The 19,373-nt window shown below is 40.7% G+C and overlaps 1 protein-coding gene across 1 annotated transcript; it reads right to left on the reverse strand.

Annotated features, from left to right (window-relative positions):
• Positions 1-4,904: 4,904 nt before the first annotated feature.
• Positions 4,905-17,634, reverse strand: ALB (albumin). Its single transcript, XM_009887104.1, has 15 exons — positions 17,506-17,634; positions 15,952-16,012; positions 15,037-15,169; positions 13,975-14,189; positions 13,160-13,292; positions 11,930-12,027; positions 10,744-10,873; positions 9,623-9,837; positions 8,962-9,094; positions 8,123-8,220; positions 7,826-7,964; positions 7,066-7,289; positions 6,407-6,539; positions 5,336-5,392; positions 4,905-5,095 (listed from the first exon to the last, which is right to left on the reverse strand). The coding sequence occupies exons 1-14, from the start codon at positions 17,588-17,590 to the stop codon at positions 5,342-5,344; spliced, it is 1,848 nt and encodes a 615-aa protein (XP_009885406.1). The 5' UTR covers positions 17,591-17,634; the 3' UTR covers positions 4,905-5,095; positions 5,336-5,341.
• Positions 17,635-19,373: the final 1,739 nt, after the last annotated feature.

Consider the following 19,373-nt stretch of genomic DNA (forward strand, 5'->3'; position numbering starts at 1 on the left):
CATTTTCTTTTTTCTTTTTTTCTTTTTTTTTAAAGGAAAATCAGAATCATTGAAGAGGTACAGATTCTTCCTGTTGGGGCAGGGGGAACCCAACAAACCAATCGCCAAAACCCAAACAAAACCCCCAAAACTTCAATGTTTAAGTCATCATAGGTAGCATACTATTTATTCCACTTGGCTGAAAATAGGGCTGTTTCACTTCATGTTCGTTATGAAGTACTGCAATATTAACTCCAACCAGTTATTGCCACAGCTGCAAAGCTTCTAAGGACATCATCAGAAGGAAAGCAATTCAACTAGAATGTTCTTACCTGCATCTCAAGCATATCTTTTCGATTTCTGCATGTAGCAAAACTGGAGAAAATAAAGGAAATAAACACTATCTGCTTCCTTATTGTAGATGATGGGCAGGTGTAGACCATGCAGGGCAGCGAGGAACCAAAGAAGATAAAAGGCAATGAATTCATTTGTATGCTATTATCAACCACTGTTTGTAAACAATTAACCACGCAAATGTAAATTGCTGTAAATTTCCATTAAGCCTGAACCCACCCTCGCTAAAAGGGGGAGTGATGGAATATTAGGTTTGTGATTTAGAGGGGGCAGTTTTTAAAAGACCTTATAAATTCAGCTTTTTGCTTTGTCCAGCTACATAAGAAACTGTGCAAATTCACAACTGGGTTACAAGACTTCCAGTAAAATGTAACTTGGTTCAAGCTTAGATTTGTGCTCATCTCTGCTTCTCCTCTTTCTGGGGGGTCAGTGGTGAAGACAGTATGTGTTGAACACTGTTCTGTACTAGCAATTCATGTCTGTGGTGGAGGTGATAATTGGGGTCGCAGTCCACTTAGGACTGCAAATCATTAGACAGTTAATTTGGAATTTCAGTTGTTTTACATGAGCTGTGGTCCAGTTTCCTTAGCCTGTTCCCGGTGCTTTGCACGCTTCTGCTGAAAGAATTAAAGCAGAGGTTCATTTTTCTTCATGGGGAAGCCCAGAGCAGATCGAATGCGAGTGTGGAGCTGGTTCAATATTTGTATCCAGTTAAATTTGGCAAATACAAACGAGTCACTGCTGCAACTAAAACAAAATGCCATGTGTTTTACTCCTGGTAGGGAGTAGTTTGATGTTAGCTGAAATGCGATTTCTGCTGCTGTGCATAAAAGTTACATTCAGTCTTTGCCCAAAGACAGTAATAAACCATGAATCAGAAAACACCAAAATGAAGTCATTTAGACAGCATTGACTACGAAAGTATGCTTACTCGTAGTCAGCACAGAAAGCATATCCTCTGCTGGGGAGCAAGGCAAGGGATACCTTGAGGATGAGGGAACCGAGAGCAGCAGTCAACTTTGTTGGGAAGATATATTTTAGGAAAACATAGGCCCAGATGTACCTGTGGACCTCCTTGTACTTTTTAAAACTTTGCGTATCTTCAATCTGATGCAGTCAAAAAGGTTTCACCACACGTATCAGAGAGCAGAAAAGTGCTAAGCATGCGAGTAACTAAGAGGGATTTTTCAGAATCCTGGGAATATGCCCTGGCCCAGAGCCACAAAGCCCCAGCCATGCTCTACTCTATTTTTACTAAGGCCGAGTGCTGTGAGATCGGCATCGTAACCTGGTACAGAGAGCTGGAAGAACGTTCTTGCCACCCGAGCATTTTTCTATTTGCTTTGTCATGAACTGGATATAAATGTTTCCAAATGTTCAGGGGAAAGCTTAAGCACGCATTAAAGGAATTCCCACAGATGAAGGCCACAGCTAGCAGCTGTCTTAAAAGAGACACTCCAGAGCCACGATGCTAACCCTCGCCCCTAAATACCAGCAGCTAATGCAGACCAATGGGGGCCTAAAGGTCATGGTGTGTCATCAACCTCTGAGGGACCATGAGAAATCAAGGAGTAACACAGAAATACCATTACCAAGAAATCCAGGTTACCCCAGTGACCTGGAGATGACAGAACCTTTTCGGGATGCCCCTGAAATCACCACTACCTACACCTACTAGTTTAAAAGATATTGGAAACTGTGCTTACAGCCAGGACAACTGCCACTTAATGATTCAGAGCACGGTAGAGGTAGGGAGAGGAGAAGGTGATTGAAAATTTGGGGTGAAGAAAGTAAGGAGCTTAGGGCAGATGGGAGGGGAGTCTGATGGATGCAGATGATGCGTGTCAGCTGAAGGAATTAAAGACTGAAGGAGAAGGCAGAAGGCAATGGATGTCGCCCCTTACCCTTTCACACCAGGAGTGGCAGAATAAAGACTTTGAGAAAAGTAGCATTTTTTACCTTCTGCATCTGGCTGTTACTTTGAAATCTTTGGAATCTGCAGGAAGAACTTCTTTATCCAGCAATGGTAAGTTTTGTATTTGTTAAGCATTGATTCTGTGTTTGTTTGTTTATTTCTCTGTTGTAGCATAAGAAATCTACGTGTACTGCATAAGTTAATTTGTAGGAGTTGAGTCTGAGATTTCTATCCATTAGCGTTAATGGTTGGTGCTGTTAAAATTGTGGTTTTTGTAAAGGGTGGGTGTTTAGTTCCCATCAGGCTTCCTCCAGAGACTGGAAAATGCTGAGCAAACTGCGGCAGCAAGGGAAATGGGTGCTTACAATTGTGCTCTGGCTGATCGGGTGCGCTGTTGCAAACTCAGTTGTTCGCAGGCAAGGAGAAGGGCCTTCAAAAAACTCTTGTCTGCCTCCAAATGGATGTGCTGCTTTTGGTTTTGTTGTCCCCCTTGAATGCTCGAGAATACTCGCGTAGTATTCAGTGAGTTCTAGGGACTAGAAGTTGCAGTGGAAGGAATATAAACCCTAAAAGACTTTTGAAATAAACAAACAAAAGCTGCTGTGTGAAAACAAGTCACTGGTGTCATGCTAAGAGTGATTGTAACAGTTGGCCTTTCTGAACCTTGAAGCTATCGTTCTGGTTTGGTAGCAGAAGTTTAAATATGTTCCAGGTAATTAGGGGGAGGTCTCCCTACCTCTTTCGGTGACACTTAAGTGGTTAAAGAATACTTTTGTCCAAGTGCAGTCTTAGCTACAGCTGTGCTTATTCCTTTTCCTTCTGAACTTGAGATTTTACAAGGAAAAAAGGAAAGTCACCTCATTACAAAGAAACCCAGATGGACAAAAACATATCAGTTGTGGAAAACCCCAGCCCAAAAGAGAGCCCCAGGAATACAAGGGAGACTGCTCAGCATTGGAGCAAAAGCTCTTAAGTAATTTTCATGACCACATCAACTCTGAGGCTTCAGATACTTCTTGAAGTGCTGCAGCTTGTCCGCAGTGCTCTATCGTTATGGGAACTGACGGACCCTGTGACGTGCAAGAGGGAAATAGGTGGGCTCCTACGAATTGTAGAAATGTCGGTGGGGTGGAGAGAAGTAAATTCTTTTCACGTGTTTTTGGTATATTGATGTTCGACTTTACTCTCTTGACATGTTACTCTTTTCAGCGTTGATAAACACTAAATGCAGGCTGGAAATAATTTATGTTTTAATTCTGTGTCTCTGGAGCCAGCAAAATTACAAACATGTTAATTATAAATGCTTTTTCTACTACTAAATCCTAATGGAAATCTTAACCTGCTTTGTATATGGAATTACTCAACGTGCAGTGGAAAAGCAACACCAGATGTGACAGGAAGCTAACCAGCACACGTAAGAATCATTAGGGTATGCAGTCTGGGGATTAGCTGGAAATCTCATGAGAAACCCACGCTTTTTCATAGATTTGTGGGGCTAGTGCCGATTTCTGTGCCTCAGAATCTTCACCAAACCTCTTCCTTGAACAAGGTTCATGTGTCCTAATTAACAACAGCTACGCTGTCCCAGAGCGCGTTAGTTTTAGCTGCACTGAACGACGGTCAGCTTTTTGGATGGTGAATCAGAAATGGGAATGGACTTCATAACGACTGTTTGTGCTCCCTTAAACTAAGGGAAAAGGTGCTTAACTGCAACTGACAATTGATTCTTGCTCAAATTCACAAAACTTTACATCTTGAAGGAGTTGTTTGTGAATGCCTTGGGGGTCACATAAACTCTTCAAAACCAATACATAACTATGACTTACGGTGATTCAATGTTTAAATCTTTTGATCGTAACAAGACTGATGATTCTTCCTTTTAAATTTTCAACCCAATGTCTCTGAATGTTTCACTCTGAGTGTACTTCTGTAGATCTGGAGAGGATTCCCAGTTCATGAACTACATGCACAAAGAGTTTCAACGCCAAGAAAACTGCCCTGATGAAATACCTTATTACGCAAGGGCTTTTCTAACGATGCAAGCTTATGCAAGGGTCCTTGTTCGAGTGTAGAAGAGTTGGGGGTTGTGCGTTCGTGGACTGAAAGTAAATAGGTACTAGCAAATCATGCTGCTTTAGTGGCATAGAACTGAAAAACTTCGCTCTTAGGAGCTTCCTGCAATGAAGGGCATGATTTAGATGGTGGGCTTTTCAAGAGACTTCTCTAAAGTCACAAGTTGTTTTAAAAACAAGACATGAAAAGAAGCGTCTAAAAGTAGATGTTTTCAACTCTTTGCAAGTCAAGAGATATTTCATTTGTGGCTGAAGCAAAAAAAAAATATCTTTCTTTTTTTCTCTTTGTAAGAGCTCGTTGTTAGTCATCTTAGACTGAATAGTTCCTTCCAACATTCTCTTAATATGTGATTATGATTGCTGAAGTAAAGCATAAAACGAACCTGTAATTGAATTGGAGTACTAAAGTCTAGCTAAATGTCTTACCGCCTTTCATATACTTTCATGCATACTTTCCAAGAGCAAGAAAGAGAGAAAATCCTAAAGGAATCCTTGCCCGTATATACTACTTACAGCAACCATTTTGTGTAGGGAGCACTGCACAGCTTTGCCTTATGGTAGTCACCAGCAGACAAGGACAGATGCAGATTTATAAAGCTTTTATTTATTATTCATTTTTTTCAAAGTAATAGAATTGAAAAGTTTCTGGAAAAGCATGTGGTTTGACAAAACACTGAAGATTTATGAAATACTCATTCAATACCAAAGGAAAAAAGGTAATGGGCGGGAGAAGTTACACAGAAGTATTTTTCTTCATATTTTTCCCACTGGCATCCTAGATTGGAGAAATAAAAAGGATTATTTTGTAAGATGATAGCATGCTGGTAGTACTTCAACTTTCTGTATGATATGTAACGGGAGATGATAAACCACCTGTTAGAAAAAGCAAATGCCTGGTGGTTCAAGGGAAGTTAGATGTGTTTGTGAGTGGAAGGAGATAAATGGGTGGAAGGGTGGGCAGAGGCAGGTAGGTGGATAGATGACCCAATACATAGGCATTATTGCTGTTACCTACCAGGTGTTAAGCGCCGATTCCTAGCGTGGCTCTGCTCTGGACTATTAGGTTTGCACCCTAGAAAAAAGAATGCAAACACTTCTGAGAGAGAAACCAAAGGAGCAAAGTATGTAGCGCTTGAGAAGGACCTTTTATAAACTTAAACTTGTGTCTGCATTATGGTTCGAAGGATAATTCTAATGGTACTTCCTAACCTTAGAACCTGTGCGCTCCGGTATATTGGGTATTTTTCAATTTTGCCAAGGTAGAAAATAAACTTTTCGAGTGAATTAGAGACAAATTAAGTCTTTTCTAAGTCTTCCTAATATATTTACCTATGCAGTACTTCGGTTATAAATAAAAACGGATTCAATCAATAAGCAGTGTAAGGTATTAGGATTACATATGCTTTGAATGATAACGAGGTTGATGTTGGAAACTGTCGTTCATACCTCCTGTAAACACTTTGCGCTTGCTCAGCAATATGGCTACAGAGAAACTTCTCTCGTGGTTATTTCAGAAGCGAGTAAATGTTGACTGGGAATGAATGTATTTGTGGTTGATGATAGTGGAAAATTGGAATGACTGTCGATAGGACGTCATCAGCTGGACTCCCCGTGCCAATACTTCGCTAGGCGTCTCTGATAGTCAATCCACATGCATTTTTTACTGGTAAACCTTCAGAGTTTTACACGAATCTGTAGCATATGAGGAATTTTATGTATGCTACAGATAGAGCTTAAATTCTACACATACATATCTTTCAACTATGGCTTGTAGATACGCGACTCTTCTGGACAAGGCCTTGAAGAACCTTATCTAATCTACAATTCAGCCGTGCTTTGAGCAAATGACCGGACTACGTTACCTCCAGACAACCTTTCCCCATGAAATTGTTCCATGACTATAATGTGGAACGATAATCCGTACAGTCAAGATATAAATTATGCTCTGCAGGCAAATCTATTGAAAGTGCACACAGACCAGTAACCATAGCGGTTTGCAGAACCACCTTCACAGTGCATGCTTTCCTAGTGAGTTTCCGCTTTCCTGTATACGTTTTGTTTTGGTTTTAAAGGAGATAGAAAATACCTCTTCGCCAAAGCATGTCTCGATATCTGATTGCTTGCAGCACTTGTCTACCATGGCAGTGAAACCGTCAGCAATTGTCTTTATTTGTTCTTCTGTCATCTGGGGCTTGCGTTTAATGAGGTTGACAAGCAATCTGAAAACAAAGCCACAACACAGTTAATGCTACCTGTTGGAGTTTGATTTCCCAATTTAAAATACACCGTTCTGTTAAGGTACAGCGCATTTATGAGTTTGTATTTTTTTTTTGGTCACATCTGGAAGAGTCCATGCCTATTTGTGACTCCAAACTTCCAGTCTACAACTATCTGTGAGCTTTTTGTTATCCCGGTTACCAGTGGGAAAAAACTTAATTAAATGATCTGTACGTTGTCTTAATTAAGTACACCGTGAGCCTTGCACTGGCAGTGGACCTACGTGAAACTGGTCAGCTAAGACACTGATTTCATTTGAAGAAAATACCCTATTTTGCCTCTTCCAAACTAAACGATGTTATGCACTGGCAAGCTCAGTATAACCACATAGTTCCATCTGGTCTTCTCTCTGTCGCTAGTGAAGTCCCAGTCGAATGATAAAACACTGGGTGTTTAGCTTCCTTCTGTCCCTCCCCCTAAAGTGTTACACTTCAGAAGTTTTTCTGCAAGGTATGTCTTTTAGCTTACTTCATCTGCCCTAATTCCCGTTCGGCAGGAGAAGCAGTGCACAATTTTTCATCAAAGCTGAACATCTCAGGGTCAAATGCTGGAGGCACATATTTGGTATCTACTCCCATGGCAGTGAAACATGGTCTCCTGTAAGCGTAGGAGTCGCTGCAGCAGTGTGAAACGTTGTCATTAATAGGCGTGGTCTCCTGTCTCCTGCACATATCCTGAATCACAATGCTCAGCTAAAAAGAGAAGGAAAGAAGGACAAAGATCAATTTCACCTTCTACAATAACAGAAGTATGTGATGTTTGTGTCGCAATAGCATAGCTGGAAGTGGAAGCTGTCGGAGCTAAACATCTGATCAGAAATGGCATGGTCTTAAAATGTAAAATAAATATGTATTCCTGGAGTAGGGCATTTCTTCACCTGCAAACACTCTGTCCTTTGGGCTACAACCAGTAAGAACATTTTGTTGGGTTTTTTTTTTTAAGAGACTGTTCAGCTTTCCCAAATGCAAGCTGCCGCAGACCCAATCAACTTACTTTTGCTTTCTGAGGGAGAGCAAAGTTTAGCCAAAATTTTCACAAGGTACCACTGGACAACTCTTTAGGTTCTCACGTCCATTAAAAATGAACAGACTTTGAATTCTGTTAGGTAGATGCTTAGCTTGGGGTTTATGAAAAACCACTGTGAATTTACTACCTCACCAGAATTCAACATTTTTAAGAACAGGAGAAATCTCCGTGAGGGGTAGAGAGAATAAAGAAATGTACTTACATATCCCTCAGAACAAGGCAGGCGCCTGTCTTCAGGAAGCTGGCAGCACTTAGTACCGACGGCTGTCATTTTCTTTCCAATTTCAAGCAAGGTATCAGTTGATACCTGAGGCATTTTTTTAGTGTAGCGGATCAGAAGTCTGAAAAAGTCACATCAAAATGACTGTTAGCTCACATTTGAACAATGCTCTGCCGAGCTAGACCACTGAAGTGAAAATAGAAGTGAAGGCCAAATAAATACGCCCAAAGTAGCCAGCATCATTGTTTACACTCAAGAATATTTATCCAAAGTACTTACGCTTTAAGGAAGTCTGCCTCCCCATGGGTAGTGAGGATGTCACAGTTTGTCTTTACAACATCCTGAGTTTCTTTGATATGTTTGTTCAATTCCTCGTGCTGCAAACAAGTACGAAGTTATTAGTAACGTTAGAGCAGGACATCCTGATAACAGTTGTACAAATATACCTTTTGACCTCTTCTAAATCTAAATAGCTGTAAGATATCCATTTTGCAAGGCTCATCACTTCTGTTTAGCCTGGATGGCGCAGGAAGGACTCGATTCTCATATGAATCTTAAGTTCTAACAGAAATTCCATTAAAGAGGGAGCAAGATTTTTAAAACTTAATTTAAATTAATTACCCATTGGACTTCCTGTCTAGACAATGGGGTTTTTTTGTTTGTTTGTTTAAATTGGGTCAACATTTTTCAAGAATAGGATTATCAACCATGAGGGGAACATCCTCTGTCTATCCCTTGGCCAAGGCCGTCAGTCACTTGACTTGCGCTGTGACTTGTGTGCGATTCAGTTGAGGATTAGGAGACCTAAGTTTAGGCATCTCTATCCCGTCATAATCCATGAGCAGCCATACTCATTATAGGCAGCGGAGCCCATAGGAAAATTCAGCTAACCATCTTCTTCAGACAAGCAGAATGACTTCTGAGAGACAGAGGCGGCAGACAGGGGGTTAAGTGACAGTAGTCTGAAATTTCCTCAGGTGACCAATGAAGTTACTCTGCGATCTGAGAAAACTCTATATCCTTCTCATGGGCGCTGGGCTGCTTCATCTCCCATCAGAACACTAACTTCCCTTGGGATCAGTCTCTCAAAACGCTTTCTCTCTGCTCTTTGCACCTACAGCATTTCCGTAGCACTCAGCAGGGTTGTCTGTTTTGCAGCACTTTTCCAGGAGTGTTTCGTATCCCTTAGTAATTCTCAGAATCAGCTGTGTGGAGAACTCGGGGTGTCTTCGTGAGTATTCATAAACGAGCCTGAAAGACACACAAGCTGACAGAATTAGAGCTCCCGCATAACATGCTGCTTTCGTCATGCACAACACAGTAATTAACGACAGTTCCTCAGATGAGATCAAGTAAGGTGAACAATGAGCTTGGAATGCTGTTTACTTGTTTTAGAATTTTTTGGTCATTCTGTTGTCTGCCAACAAGGCTAACGCGTTAGGAAAAAAATAGTTCCCCAGGACAGAGTATTTTTTAAGAGGGTGATGTATGCAGGTATGCACAAAGCCCTCGAATAAAAGAAAGGCACTGAAAAGTTCAGCTTGCGTAAGTAGGACAATGCTGAACAGAATCATGAATGAGAAACTAGGGGTTCAAGTAGGGTTGAAGCTACATTAGTTACATCGGACTTCCATGTGGTCATCTCTTTTCTCCTTCTGCGCTTGAAATGCCCAAGAGGACAGTTGTGCCCGTGGTGCAAAAGGCCGTAGTCCAGAAAAGACAGAGGATCGTTTGCAGAAACATTCAAATACAAGCACGCATACCATTGGCATTACTTACTCTGCCAAGAATTCGTCACGGCCTGCCTCAAAGCTTTTACACACTTCCTTATCGTGGACGTATTTTTCAACTAGCGAAGGAAGATTTTCAGGTTTGTCATCGTAATCTGCTTCGATAATGCACTGACTTCGTTCCACAACTGGCTTCTCACAGCAGTGTTTGATTTTACTTGAGAAAACATCTTGTTTAGAGCAGATATAGGTCATAAGCTCTGCCTGTAAAATTAAAACATACTATCAGATGAGCTAGGAAACGATAATTTAAAGATAGATTCATTCATACCTCTCTTTTTCAGACTCTTCCCTTTTCGTTCAGGCCACCTATTTACTTAGCACTTTCCTCAAGAAATGCCATCTCTATAGAAAGATAAAGAATCAGAGGGATGGGCACATGCTGTGCGTGTTGAGCATGATGTTCACAGGCACGTGGGAGAATGCGATTCCCTCCCTGATCTTAGAAACTTTTAGAAGACAAACTCTGGGAAGGCAAGGACTGTCACTGAGTGGTCTGTAACGAGGATGCCTGATGAATCCCATCAGTCCTGTCAGGTGCCCAGCTTAGATAGCAGACAGAACATGAAAAAACAATCAGAGCTTCATAAAGCCAGCACCGGACACCAGCTGGTTTAAAAAGTGAGTCTACGTTCCAGCCAGCCAGGCAATACTTGAATCACGTCACTATCGCACAGCTTTGCCAATCCTCCCATGCAAGCTGCTCTTTAGACTTCATTGGCTCTACAGGTAAGCTGGATTAATGGCAGTACACACAACAGGACAGCAAAAAAAATTGTGGCCTTTTTGCCTCTGCTTTTTTTTGCATTCTTTATGATTGATTTAAAGTAAGAAAATACCATCAAACAGTCTTCCTGATAAATGTTTTGATTTCAACCAAACACAGCGCTACACTGTAAGTAACAGCTCCCTGCCCTCATGATCTTAAAGGGCTAGATCCGAAACTGGTCCAAAACCTAGTTCCCGTAGCAGTTAGCTGAGCTGGCCATGAGTTTTTGCAGGGGCCGCGGAACCTTCCAGCAGTGTTGAGTACAAGTTCCCTGGACTGTGAATGCATAGCTGCACGTTTTTCAAGTGTGTAAATAATTTTTGAAAAAATACTTAGCTTACCCTGTCATCCATGCACTCTACCATGTCACCTTCACAGCACTCTTTGTAGATATCCTTAATATCACCTAGAATTTTAAGAATTTCTGAGAATGGAGCCTTGGGATACTTCTGGCTCAGGAGAGCAAGATAACTAGGTGGAAAAGAAGAAAAATACACATGTTTTAAAGCTCTGTATTGAATATAAACCTTGCAAGTCACTAACACTTATGATACTGTAGATCAGCATCGATTCAAGTAAATATTTATTCATTCTTCTCATCTAATTTCTGGTGGCTAGAAAAAAAAGGGCATCGACCCCTGCATCAGAAACCCAGTGCTCTGTTAAAACGGACAGAAAGCAACAAGTCTGTGATTCTTCTGTTCTGTCTGAGCTGTCTATATAAGAATCACACCCTAGAACTCCCCATCGCTCTTGACTGACTGTAAGGTATCTCTAGATCACTTAGCACGGGCGTATATAGTCCTAACTAACCCTTTAAATCAAAGCTGACTATATCTAGTAAGGTAATGCTCGTCAGTGTTAGAGCATTAGAGTAGCCACAGAATGAAAGCAGTTCTCTGCGCTTGGACAGGTGATCCACTTATTAACTGCAAAAATCTTAATCTTAAAAAAGCACCTTTGTCAAGACTGGTGATTCTGCCAAACTGGATTGCTTTAAGGTTCAGACTAGCAACTTTGCTGATTACCAATGTGCCTGTCACTCAAAGCTGTGGGCATCAGAACGGGGCACAGCTTTGGCGAAAATGTACATTATGCACCCTGGAATCTCTGGTTCTGAGTGACACTCCATCAGTCACCTCCACATCTCCTGGATTGGTCCTAGAGACGGTTTCATTTCTCTCTGACTTTCACAGCTGATCTTTTCAATGATACTCACTATCAGCCTGGAATACACAGGTTCCCCTTTGCGTCTAGTCTTTACGCAGAAACCTGACCAGAATAAAACTCTACCTTTAGATAAATGGGCTAAGAAATCGCTGTCGGCCTAGTGTTGAAAGACAGACCTGCTGATCTCTATTCTGTTGGACAATGGTCCTCACTCAAAAGTATTCTAGGAAGGACCACGACTGCAGTTTTTGAACTCGGCGTAGAGAAGTGAATTATATACGCTGATATTTTCCTCTTGAGTAGTTTCAGGTTTAGGTTAAAAAGCCTACTTTTTATGAAGAACTGATTGGAACTTACTCTGCTTTGAAAGTTCTCTCGCCGAACTTCTTGAGGATTCCACAAGAATACTGTTGCTTCACGCTCACTTTCTTGGCTCTTTCTTTAATGGCATTTGCCTATAGGAAGATGATGCACATTGTCACCTTAAACTGATTACATCTAAAGGACTGAGAAATAAAGCACATCTGAAAAACCCGCTTCAGGAGAATTCCTTAGACAGTCCAAACAAGGGCACAATCCAGCATTTAAGTTCTAGTCTATACACAACACTTCATGGCATGGTGCAATTCTTCTACAGATGTGCAGGAGAATTCCTTAGACAGGCCAAACAAGGGCACAATCCAGCATTGAAGTTCTAGTCTATACACAACACTTTATGGCATGGTGCAATTCTTCTACAGATGTGCTGTTGCTCACCAAATACTTCCACTTCATTGAACCCTTGTGGCTTTAAAGGTGCAGAATTTGTCTTTCAAAGCACCGCAGTGATTAAGCAGAAGTCACTGGGACTGAGTTTGAGAGAAAGGGAAAGTTTGTCTCACGCCATTCTCAAGGTTAACATGAAATCTTGGCTTTGGCTCTCTAAAAAGCAAAGCTACGTGGAAGTCATCTGCTATTGACTCCTAGGGCTAACACATGCTTAATCCCGACCCCTCTCTGCAAGTTCTTCGTACAAAGATTTGCATGAACAGGAACATTCTACGCGTTTTTCACTCTTTCTCCTCCATTTGCTTGGGCAATGAATAGGGGGAGGATAGGAGAGATCTTTCATACACGTACGTGTTGGATGTGGCGATGGCATGTTAGGCTGCCAAGTGAGATCAGTTTTTCCCTAGTGCCTCATGGGTAGCACGCCTTCTTGCTATAGTTTACCACAGACGAAAAATCCCAAGTGCTGCCCTTTATTTGGCCTCAGCGCATCTGCGCAATACTCACAGTTGCTTGATAATGTATTAGCAAAGCGACAAAAAGACAAGCTTAATTATCCATACTGTCATTCTTTTGGTTTTTCACTTAAAAAATCAAAATATGAATTTTTTGACCGTCTTAGTTTCTACAAAGCCATATACAAATGTTCAGTGAAAACCACTGTGGGAAAGCACGATTTTGGAATTATAAACTGTAATTTAATATTGGCCCTCTAAAGTTACTTCTCACTTTAAAGAGACCTGCTGCTAAGATGGGAAGAGACCTTTATGTAGCAGACCAGTTGCTGAGTTTTCATTAAGCGTGTAAAATTCGGTATACCTTTTCATCCAAGCAAGCACCGACATCGCTCTCTGCGCAACAGGTTTGAAGTGCATGTTCATAATCAGCAGCCAGACTGAGGATTGTCGGGGCATACAGGAAGGGGTTTCGTCTTGCAACAGAATAGATGAAACTGGAAGGAAAAGCAAAACCTAAGTTACATAATCCAACTACAAGAGCAAATGGCCTTAAATCTCTTCGAGCTTCTATAACCTCTATTTCTGGTTTAGAACTGTAATCTACTTTCTTAACGTAGCGCCTACTCGTGGTAAACGCTCTGCTAAATCTCACTGTTTCCTAAGCAGGACTCAATAACAACAATGGAAGGATGAACTCCTCATTTTGTCAGCCGTTTAGTTTGATGTTCATATGCTTTTTTAAAACGCATTGGCACATACGTGAAAATTCTGGGTTTGAGTGTGAAAAAATTAATCTATGGCCATTTCACCAAGATCTTACTGCTAATTTTCATTCTTTCTACTGTTTTCTTTCTTCATCCTTTCCAATTACAATTGGGCAAGTAAATTATTAAATCAATATTGGAAACACTGTGGTTTTTCAGGTTTTTGGGGGCAAAAGAAGTCCCCCAAGTTTTATAAAACATCATCCCTTAAAGCCCATTTGTGAATGGAAAAACCTGCTCACGCATGGAATGAAAAAATGTGATCAGAGCAAGTGTTTCATATATGCAGACAGGAGGCTGAACACTTGCAACTTTTTTCAGATGTCCTGCATGCCCCCAAACTGTATAGCTTGACAATTCCTCCTCTGCGCGACTAAATACTTAAACAGTACAAAATGGCGATTTTTCTTACTGTCCCAAGAATGGCACCCGGTTGTCCTGGTACTCCTTGCATATCACATCAGCAGCTGGTCTTTGGTACGGCTGAACGAAATCTGGTTGGGGAACTTTAAATGACAGGAAACACTCATTTCTTTCAGGATCAGCTTTACTACAGCAGTCAGCCATTGCTCCATATGAGTCGCGGAGCTTTTCGACTTGGCAGATTTCATCCAGGAAAATGGAGGGCTAGAAGGGAAATGCTAGAGGTCAGAATTATTGTTGATACAAAGTGTAATGTGCATTTTATTTATGTGTACAAGAAAGCCAGGATTGAAAAGTAAACACATTTTTAGTGGATAAGATTTAGACTGTCAATCAGAATAATTAATTGTTTTCAACACAATTTCATGAAGTTTTATTTTATACAGTCCAAAATCAAAACTGTTACAATGCTTTATTGAAAAGAAAAAATTAATTATAATTTAAAATACTCTGTGCAAGATGGTGATCTTTTACTTACAATCTGACTAAACTGAATTTTCAGATGAATTAAAGCAGGATTTGATATTCTACTTGATGATCATCTTGGGAAGTCTTTAAGGAGAACTAATGCAGTCATGAATTTACTGGACCTTCAGGGATCTTAGGGACTTGCACACTTCTTTTGTTACCTGATCTTTGAGGAGTTTTTTAAAAACTTCTTCATTACCTTGAATTAGCACACATAACTTTTCAAGGCACCGCAGTGTGAAAACCCATGTGCTTTGGTCTTTAATACCTGGAATTAGACCTGTATTTTACAGCTGGGGTATTTGTACTAAACGCTACTGCTTATTTCCAGGCAATGCTAAACTTAATGTGCCAAAGTGTTTGGGCTCCACTATATCGCTCCACAGATCAGTTAGGCACTTCTGAAACACAGAGTTCCCGAACCTGACAGAAATAAGTTCTTCGTTTCAGCACTAAAATCTGAGCACTGGTCAATGACAACAGCAACGCCTGAAAGGACCGGGTATAAATGCTCAACGAGAACGATTCTGGTGGCTGCACAGAATGAGGAGGAACACAACCCCAAAGGATTCACGCTGCCTACCAGTGGTTTTGTGCACTCGGGAGCATCCTCATTGGCCACGCACTTCTGTGCCAGATCAACAACATCCTTCACCAGCTTAGACAGTCCGTCATAAGAACATCTCTGGAGATACTGGGCAAATGTGATCATGGTACTGAAACACAAAGCGCGTATTGGAATACCGAGATAAGAAACATAACACTGCCTATTTTTGAAGGTGCTTTTAGATTCAAAACTGTTTGTAGTACCGGATCCCATATCCTTCCTCTTCTCACCACATTTCTGAAAAAAGGTTTTTAACCTTACTTCCCAAGAACAAAAACCTTGAATAACACATTAGAAACAGAACAGAAAAAAATGTGATTTTAGTTTTCTGCTGCTTTTATCAGCATATTTGTAAACGCCATAAACTAAGCCAGCTTTTGGCATTGTTACAAATGCTGATCTTCAGGCTGCCTTCTTTCAGAAGTACTTACGTTCCTGTCCGGGCCCTCTGCCATTCCCAAAACCAGTTTCAAAAGCAAATCATTGAACTGTGTCAGAAAACCTGTCGCAGGTTTGTTTTTCAAGGCTGGCGGTTTGGTTTTGTTCTTTTTTTGGTAATGTCTCAATCCAGCACAACTCCTCTCCACCCTAAGGTTATCAAAACTGTATTACTCATGCCTATTTCCTTTTCTCATAAGGAACACAGGTTTTCTCTTAAGGTTTGCAGGGATTTCTTCTCCCAGACAGCCAGAAAGTCATCGTGACTTTTGCAGGTCTTAAAATATTTGTAGGCTTTGTATACTAAAAGTAAGAAGGTGAACTCAATGCCATGCTCCAGTGAGACATATACTCTCTTCACTCGCTCATACAGTGTGTTTTGTTTTTCCTTTTTTGCCTAATTTCAACAGAGATGGAAAACAATCAAAAAACGTAAGTTGAACATGCACTTACACTGCTTTGAATGTCTCTTCCTTCAAATCATTGTAGCGATGGGCAATCTCACTCTTGTACTCTAGGAAGAAAACCAAAGAGAACAATGATGCTCGCTCTCCCGTTGGCTGTGCCAGACCCCTTAAAGAATGCATTCTGGGCACCTCGCCCCATAGGTGTCCGGCATTCACCTAGCTCTTAGACTTAAGGGAGTAGTATCATTGTTTTGAAACAGACCGAGCTAATGCTGAGCATTTGTAAACCCCCACCTTGGGGTAGAGCATCCTGGGTAACCTGTACTGCTTTTCAGGAACTTCAATCTAAAGCTTTCTTCAGGCCACCTTGAACTCTTTGTTGTCTCAGATGACTGCTCTTGTCATTTGTCTGCAGATACCTAACTCTTGGGCGTGCTCGGCTTTCTAAAGGAACCCAAGCATGTGATTTTTAGGATTCTAATGCAATATTTACCTCTGTAAGCGCATTCTTAAACCAAATATTCAAAATGACTGTTGTAGCTTACTATTAAGGGTTAGCAAACATGTCATTTGCATAACGAACAACACTGTCAAGTCTACAGCTGCAGTTTGATTAGAGCAAGCGTTAGGAGACTTTTCTCTTTTTGAACACAAAATTATTAGCTTGGCAGATTGATACTCTTGTTCCACCCACTGCATATCATCTGCGCTCTTCATGAGAAAGAAAGGAGATAAACGCCTTCACTTGCTTGTACATACAGGTTGTAGTTATACCTCGCTCTTGGCGAGAAGACTCCCACAAGATTTTCCCAACAGATGCTGAGGCGTACGGCCGCACTAATGAATGAGCTAGAATAAGGCAGTCATTTTGTTCTAGGAATACCGTTCAGGAGCATTTAGAAAACATGAAGAGTAATTCCTTTACCTAATGGAATATACCTGCTTTGATAATCAGGGTTTCAGTGCAGACAATTGTTAATTTAAAGGGTTTTTTTTGCTGCTGTTGACTGGCATTTCCAGTCAGCTCCTGGAAACTCAGTTTTGTTAAGTTCGGGTACTTTCATTTCTCAGACAAAAATAATATATATCAGTGGAAAAATTTCTATGACTGCCTCCAGAAATATTTGTTTGACTAAGGTCTAAAATTTTATAATACAAGGAGAACTGACACAATGAGGAGTTTTCTCATAGCCCAGCCCGAGATGTAGATTTGGGGATTTTTGACCTACTTGTGTGACAACCGTTGCCTTTAATTGGTGAGCAGTTCGCTTATGAACTGCCATTCAAAAGATGGCACCGCCAAAAGCACAGTGCCTCCGCTTTCTCCACGCTGGGAAGTAAAATATTCTGATTAATCACCATCTGTTCATGCACGACACTGATGTTGCAAAGGGACGTCACCAAACTTACGCGCCCAGTTAAGTTGTCTGGAATGTTCTACCTATCTCCTCACCATTTCTTCATTTGGTTTCTTTCCAAGTCAACCAAATCTTTCTGTTTTCTTTGGATCAGGCTTGCAAGAATCGTTTGTGAAATTGCATTAAAGTCGTTAAATGGATATAACAAAGACTGCAAAGACAACTAATTAGTCCTTTCTTACCTGTGTCTCGAGCAACTCTTTGCAGATTCCTGGATGTAGCAGAACTAAAGAGGAAAATAAACGAAATTAACGTTACCCACTTCATGGTTGCAGATTATGATGTGGGCTAAATTATTCAGAAATGCTAGGAAGATTAAAGGGAAAGCATTGGCTTTTATACCCTTTACTACCTGTGTCTGTAAAATATTAACCATAGAGCTGGCACTTGTAGATTTCCATTTGGTCTGAAGAAGATTACAAAACTTGGACTGTCCTTGCTAAAAATGAATTTGGTATTATTTGTTTATTATGTGTTACTCCGGGCCTTTTTGTCCTGAAAAGGTTGAACCTTCCAGCACCCAAATAGATAAAGTTTTGCGTAAATTTCCTTATCAAATGACAAACAAGGAGTTCAAGGCATCAGACAAAAAAGTCATCAAGTCTAATCCTATAGCCCTGCTTCTTTTTTTTTCTTTTTTGCTAATATTTGTCCAGAAGCACAGCAGGTTGATATTGTACAGTAAGAATTCACCCAGATAGGACTCAGTCCACATACATGCTTGTAATTACAGAATTTAAATTTTAAATCACTTTATAAAGATGAGGTGACTTACCTAGAGTTCGGTATAAAAAAATGCAGATTTCAGACTGGTAAAATACAGCCATGAGCACAAAACCACAGGCAAACAGCATCTCCAATTTCAATTGGCTTCCAAATTCTTAAAGAAACAGGCGGTAAAAGTGTGGCACAGGTAGCAAGGAATCTGAATCTCACAATACACGTAGCTCCAGAGCGGAACAATTTCATGCAGACAATGGATATGCGTCAGTAAGTTGGAACTGACGCTTTTACACTGTTTAAGACTGCACTGCACTCCAAATTTTGGGACATAGGCTTAGGGTAACATCCAAGAGGAAGGCTGCTCCAACAGCCAAGGGCTGATTTGAGCACCTGATTTGTTAGGTCCCATTCTGGTTGTTTGTGGGTACTGCTATTCACCAGGATCCAGAAAACTACCAAATACACGTGTAAACATTTGCAAGAGCTGTCATTTCATAATTTCTGCAATCCCTCATTTGCGCTGACATCCTCCCAAGAGTCGTCTCTTCATTAAGCACTGCTCTCCCCTTCTAAAACTTTCTATTGATTAGTCGGTAACTTAGGAGACCAAACGCAGGAAGAATTGTGAAGTTTGCACAGAGCTCCGGGATATGGAATAAAATTGAAAATATTTTTCCAGAACACTCAGCGAGAGGCTTAAAAAAAAAAAAAACCACCAAACCAAAACAGTTATAAGGTTGGATCCTTACTGAGTGCAAAGTGATGTAATTCCATAGTGAGAAATACTATGATTTACTTTCAATTAATTTCTGTCTCGGGTGGCTGGATGTCAATCCACACAACTCTTGTCAGTGCGTTGCTGGAGGTCGTGCTCTGCCCTGAAATTCATTGCTTCCAGGAGCAAGTCCCCACCCGGAATAGCTAAAAGTGAAGTCTTCTAACACCTCTTTAGTCCTTAACGTTCCCTTTTTGACTCTGCTTTTTTTTCTCAAGTGGGCAGTTTTACCACAAGTCTATATTATTTCTACTGGGAATAGTATGAGTAATTCAGTTTTCAGTTTCCTGGAAATTTGAGAAAATAAAAAAAAAAAAAAAAGGAGGCTTCACTTTGTTTCTAAACTTGAGTTTTAAAATGTATTAAATAAATTCAATGATGTGTCTAAGCAAAAGAACTTGCAGGCAATTTTCATCTAGAAAAATGTCTAGGCAATGCATCTTATCTTTCAGAAAGACCAATCTGTTCTCCGTGAATAACCACATGAAACTTAGATGAGTTTACAGAATAGTCTGATACAATGAAGGTATGCAGGTTGCCCCAAGAAGCTGT

Source organism: Charadrius vociferus, unplaced genomic scaffold, assembly GCF_000708025.1.
Source record: "Charadrius vociferus isolate BGI_N301 unplaced genomic scaffold, ASM70802v2 scaffold376, whole genome shotgun sequence".
Lineage (NCBI taxonomy): Eukaryota > Metazoa > Chordata > Aves > Charadriiformes > Charadriidae > Charadrius > Charadrius vociferus.

Bases quoted from the DNA above. Each gene is read 5' to 3' on its own strand.
- ALB (XM_009887104.1), bottom strand. From the start codon at position 17,590: ATGAAGTGGGTAACGTTAATTTCGTTTATTTTCCTCTTTAGTTCTGCT. The intron at 16,013-17,505 runs GTAAGAAAGGAC...TTTTCTTCCTAG, and splicing joins AAGAGTTGCTCGAGACACAG to AGTACAAGAGTGAGATTGCC. The intron at 6,540-7,065 runs GTAAGCTAAAAG...CTTTGTTTTCAG, and splicing joins CGGGAATTAGGGCAGATGAA to ATTGCTTGTCAACCTCATTA.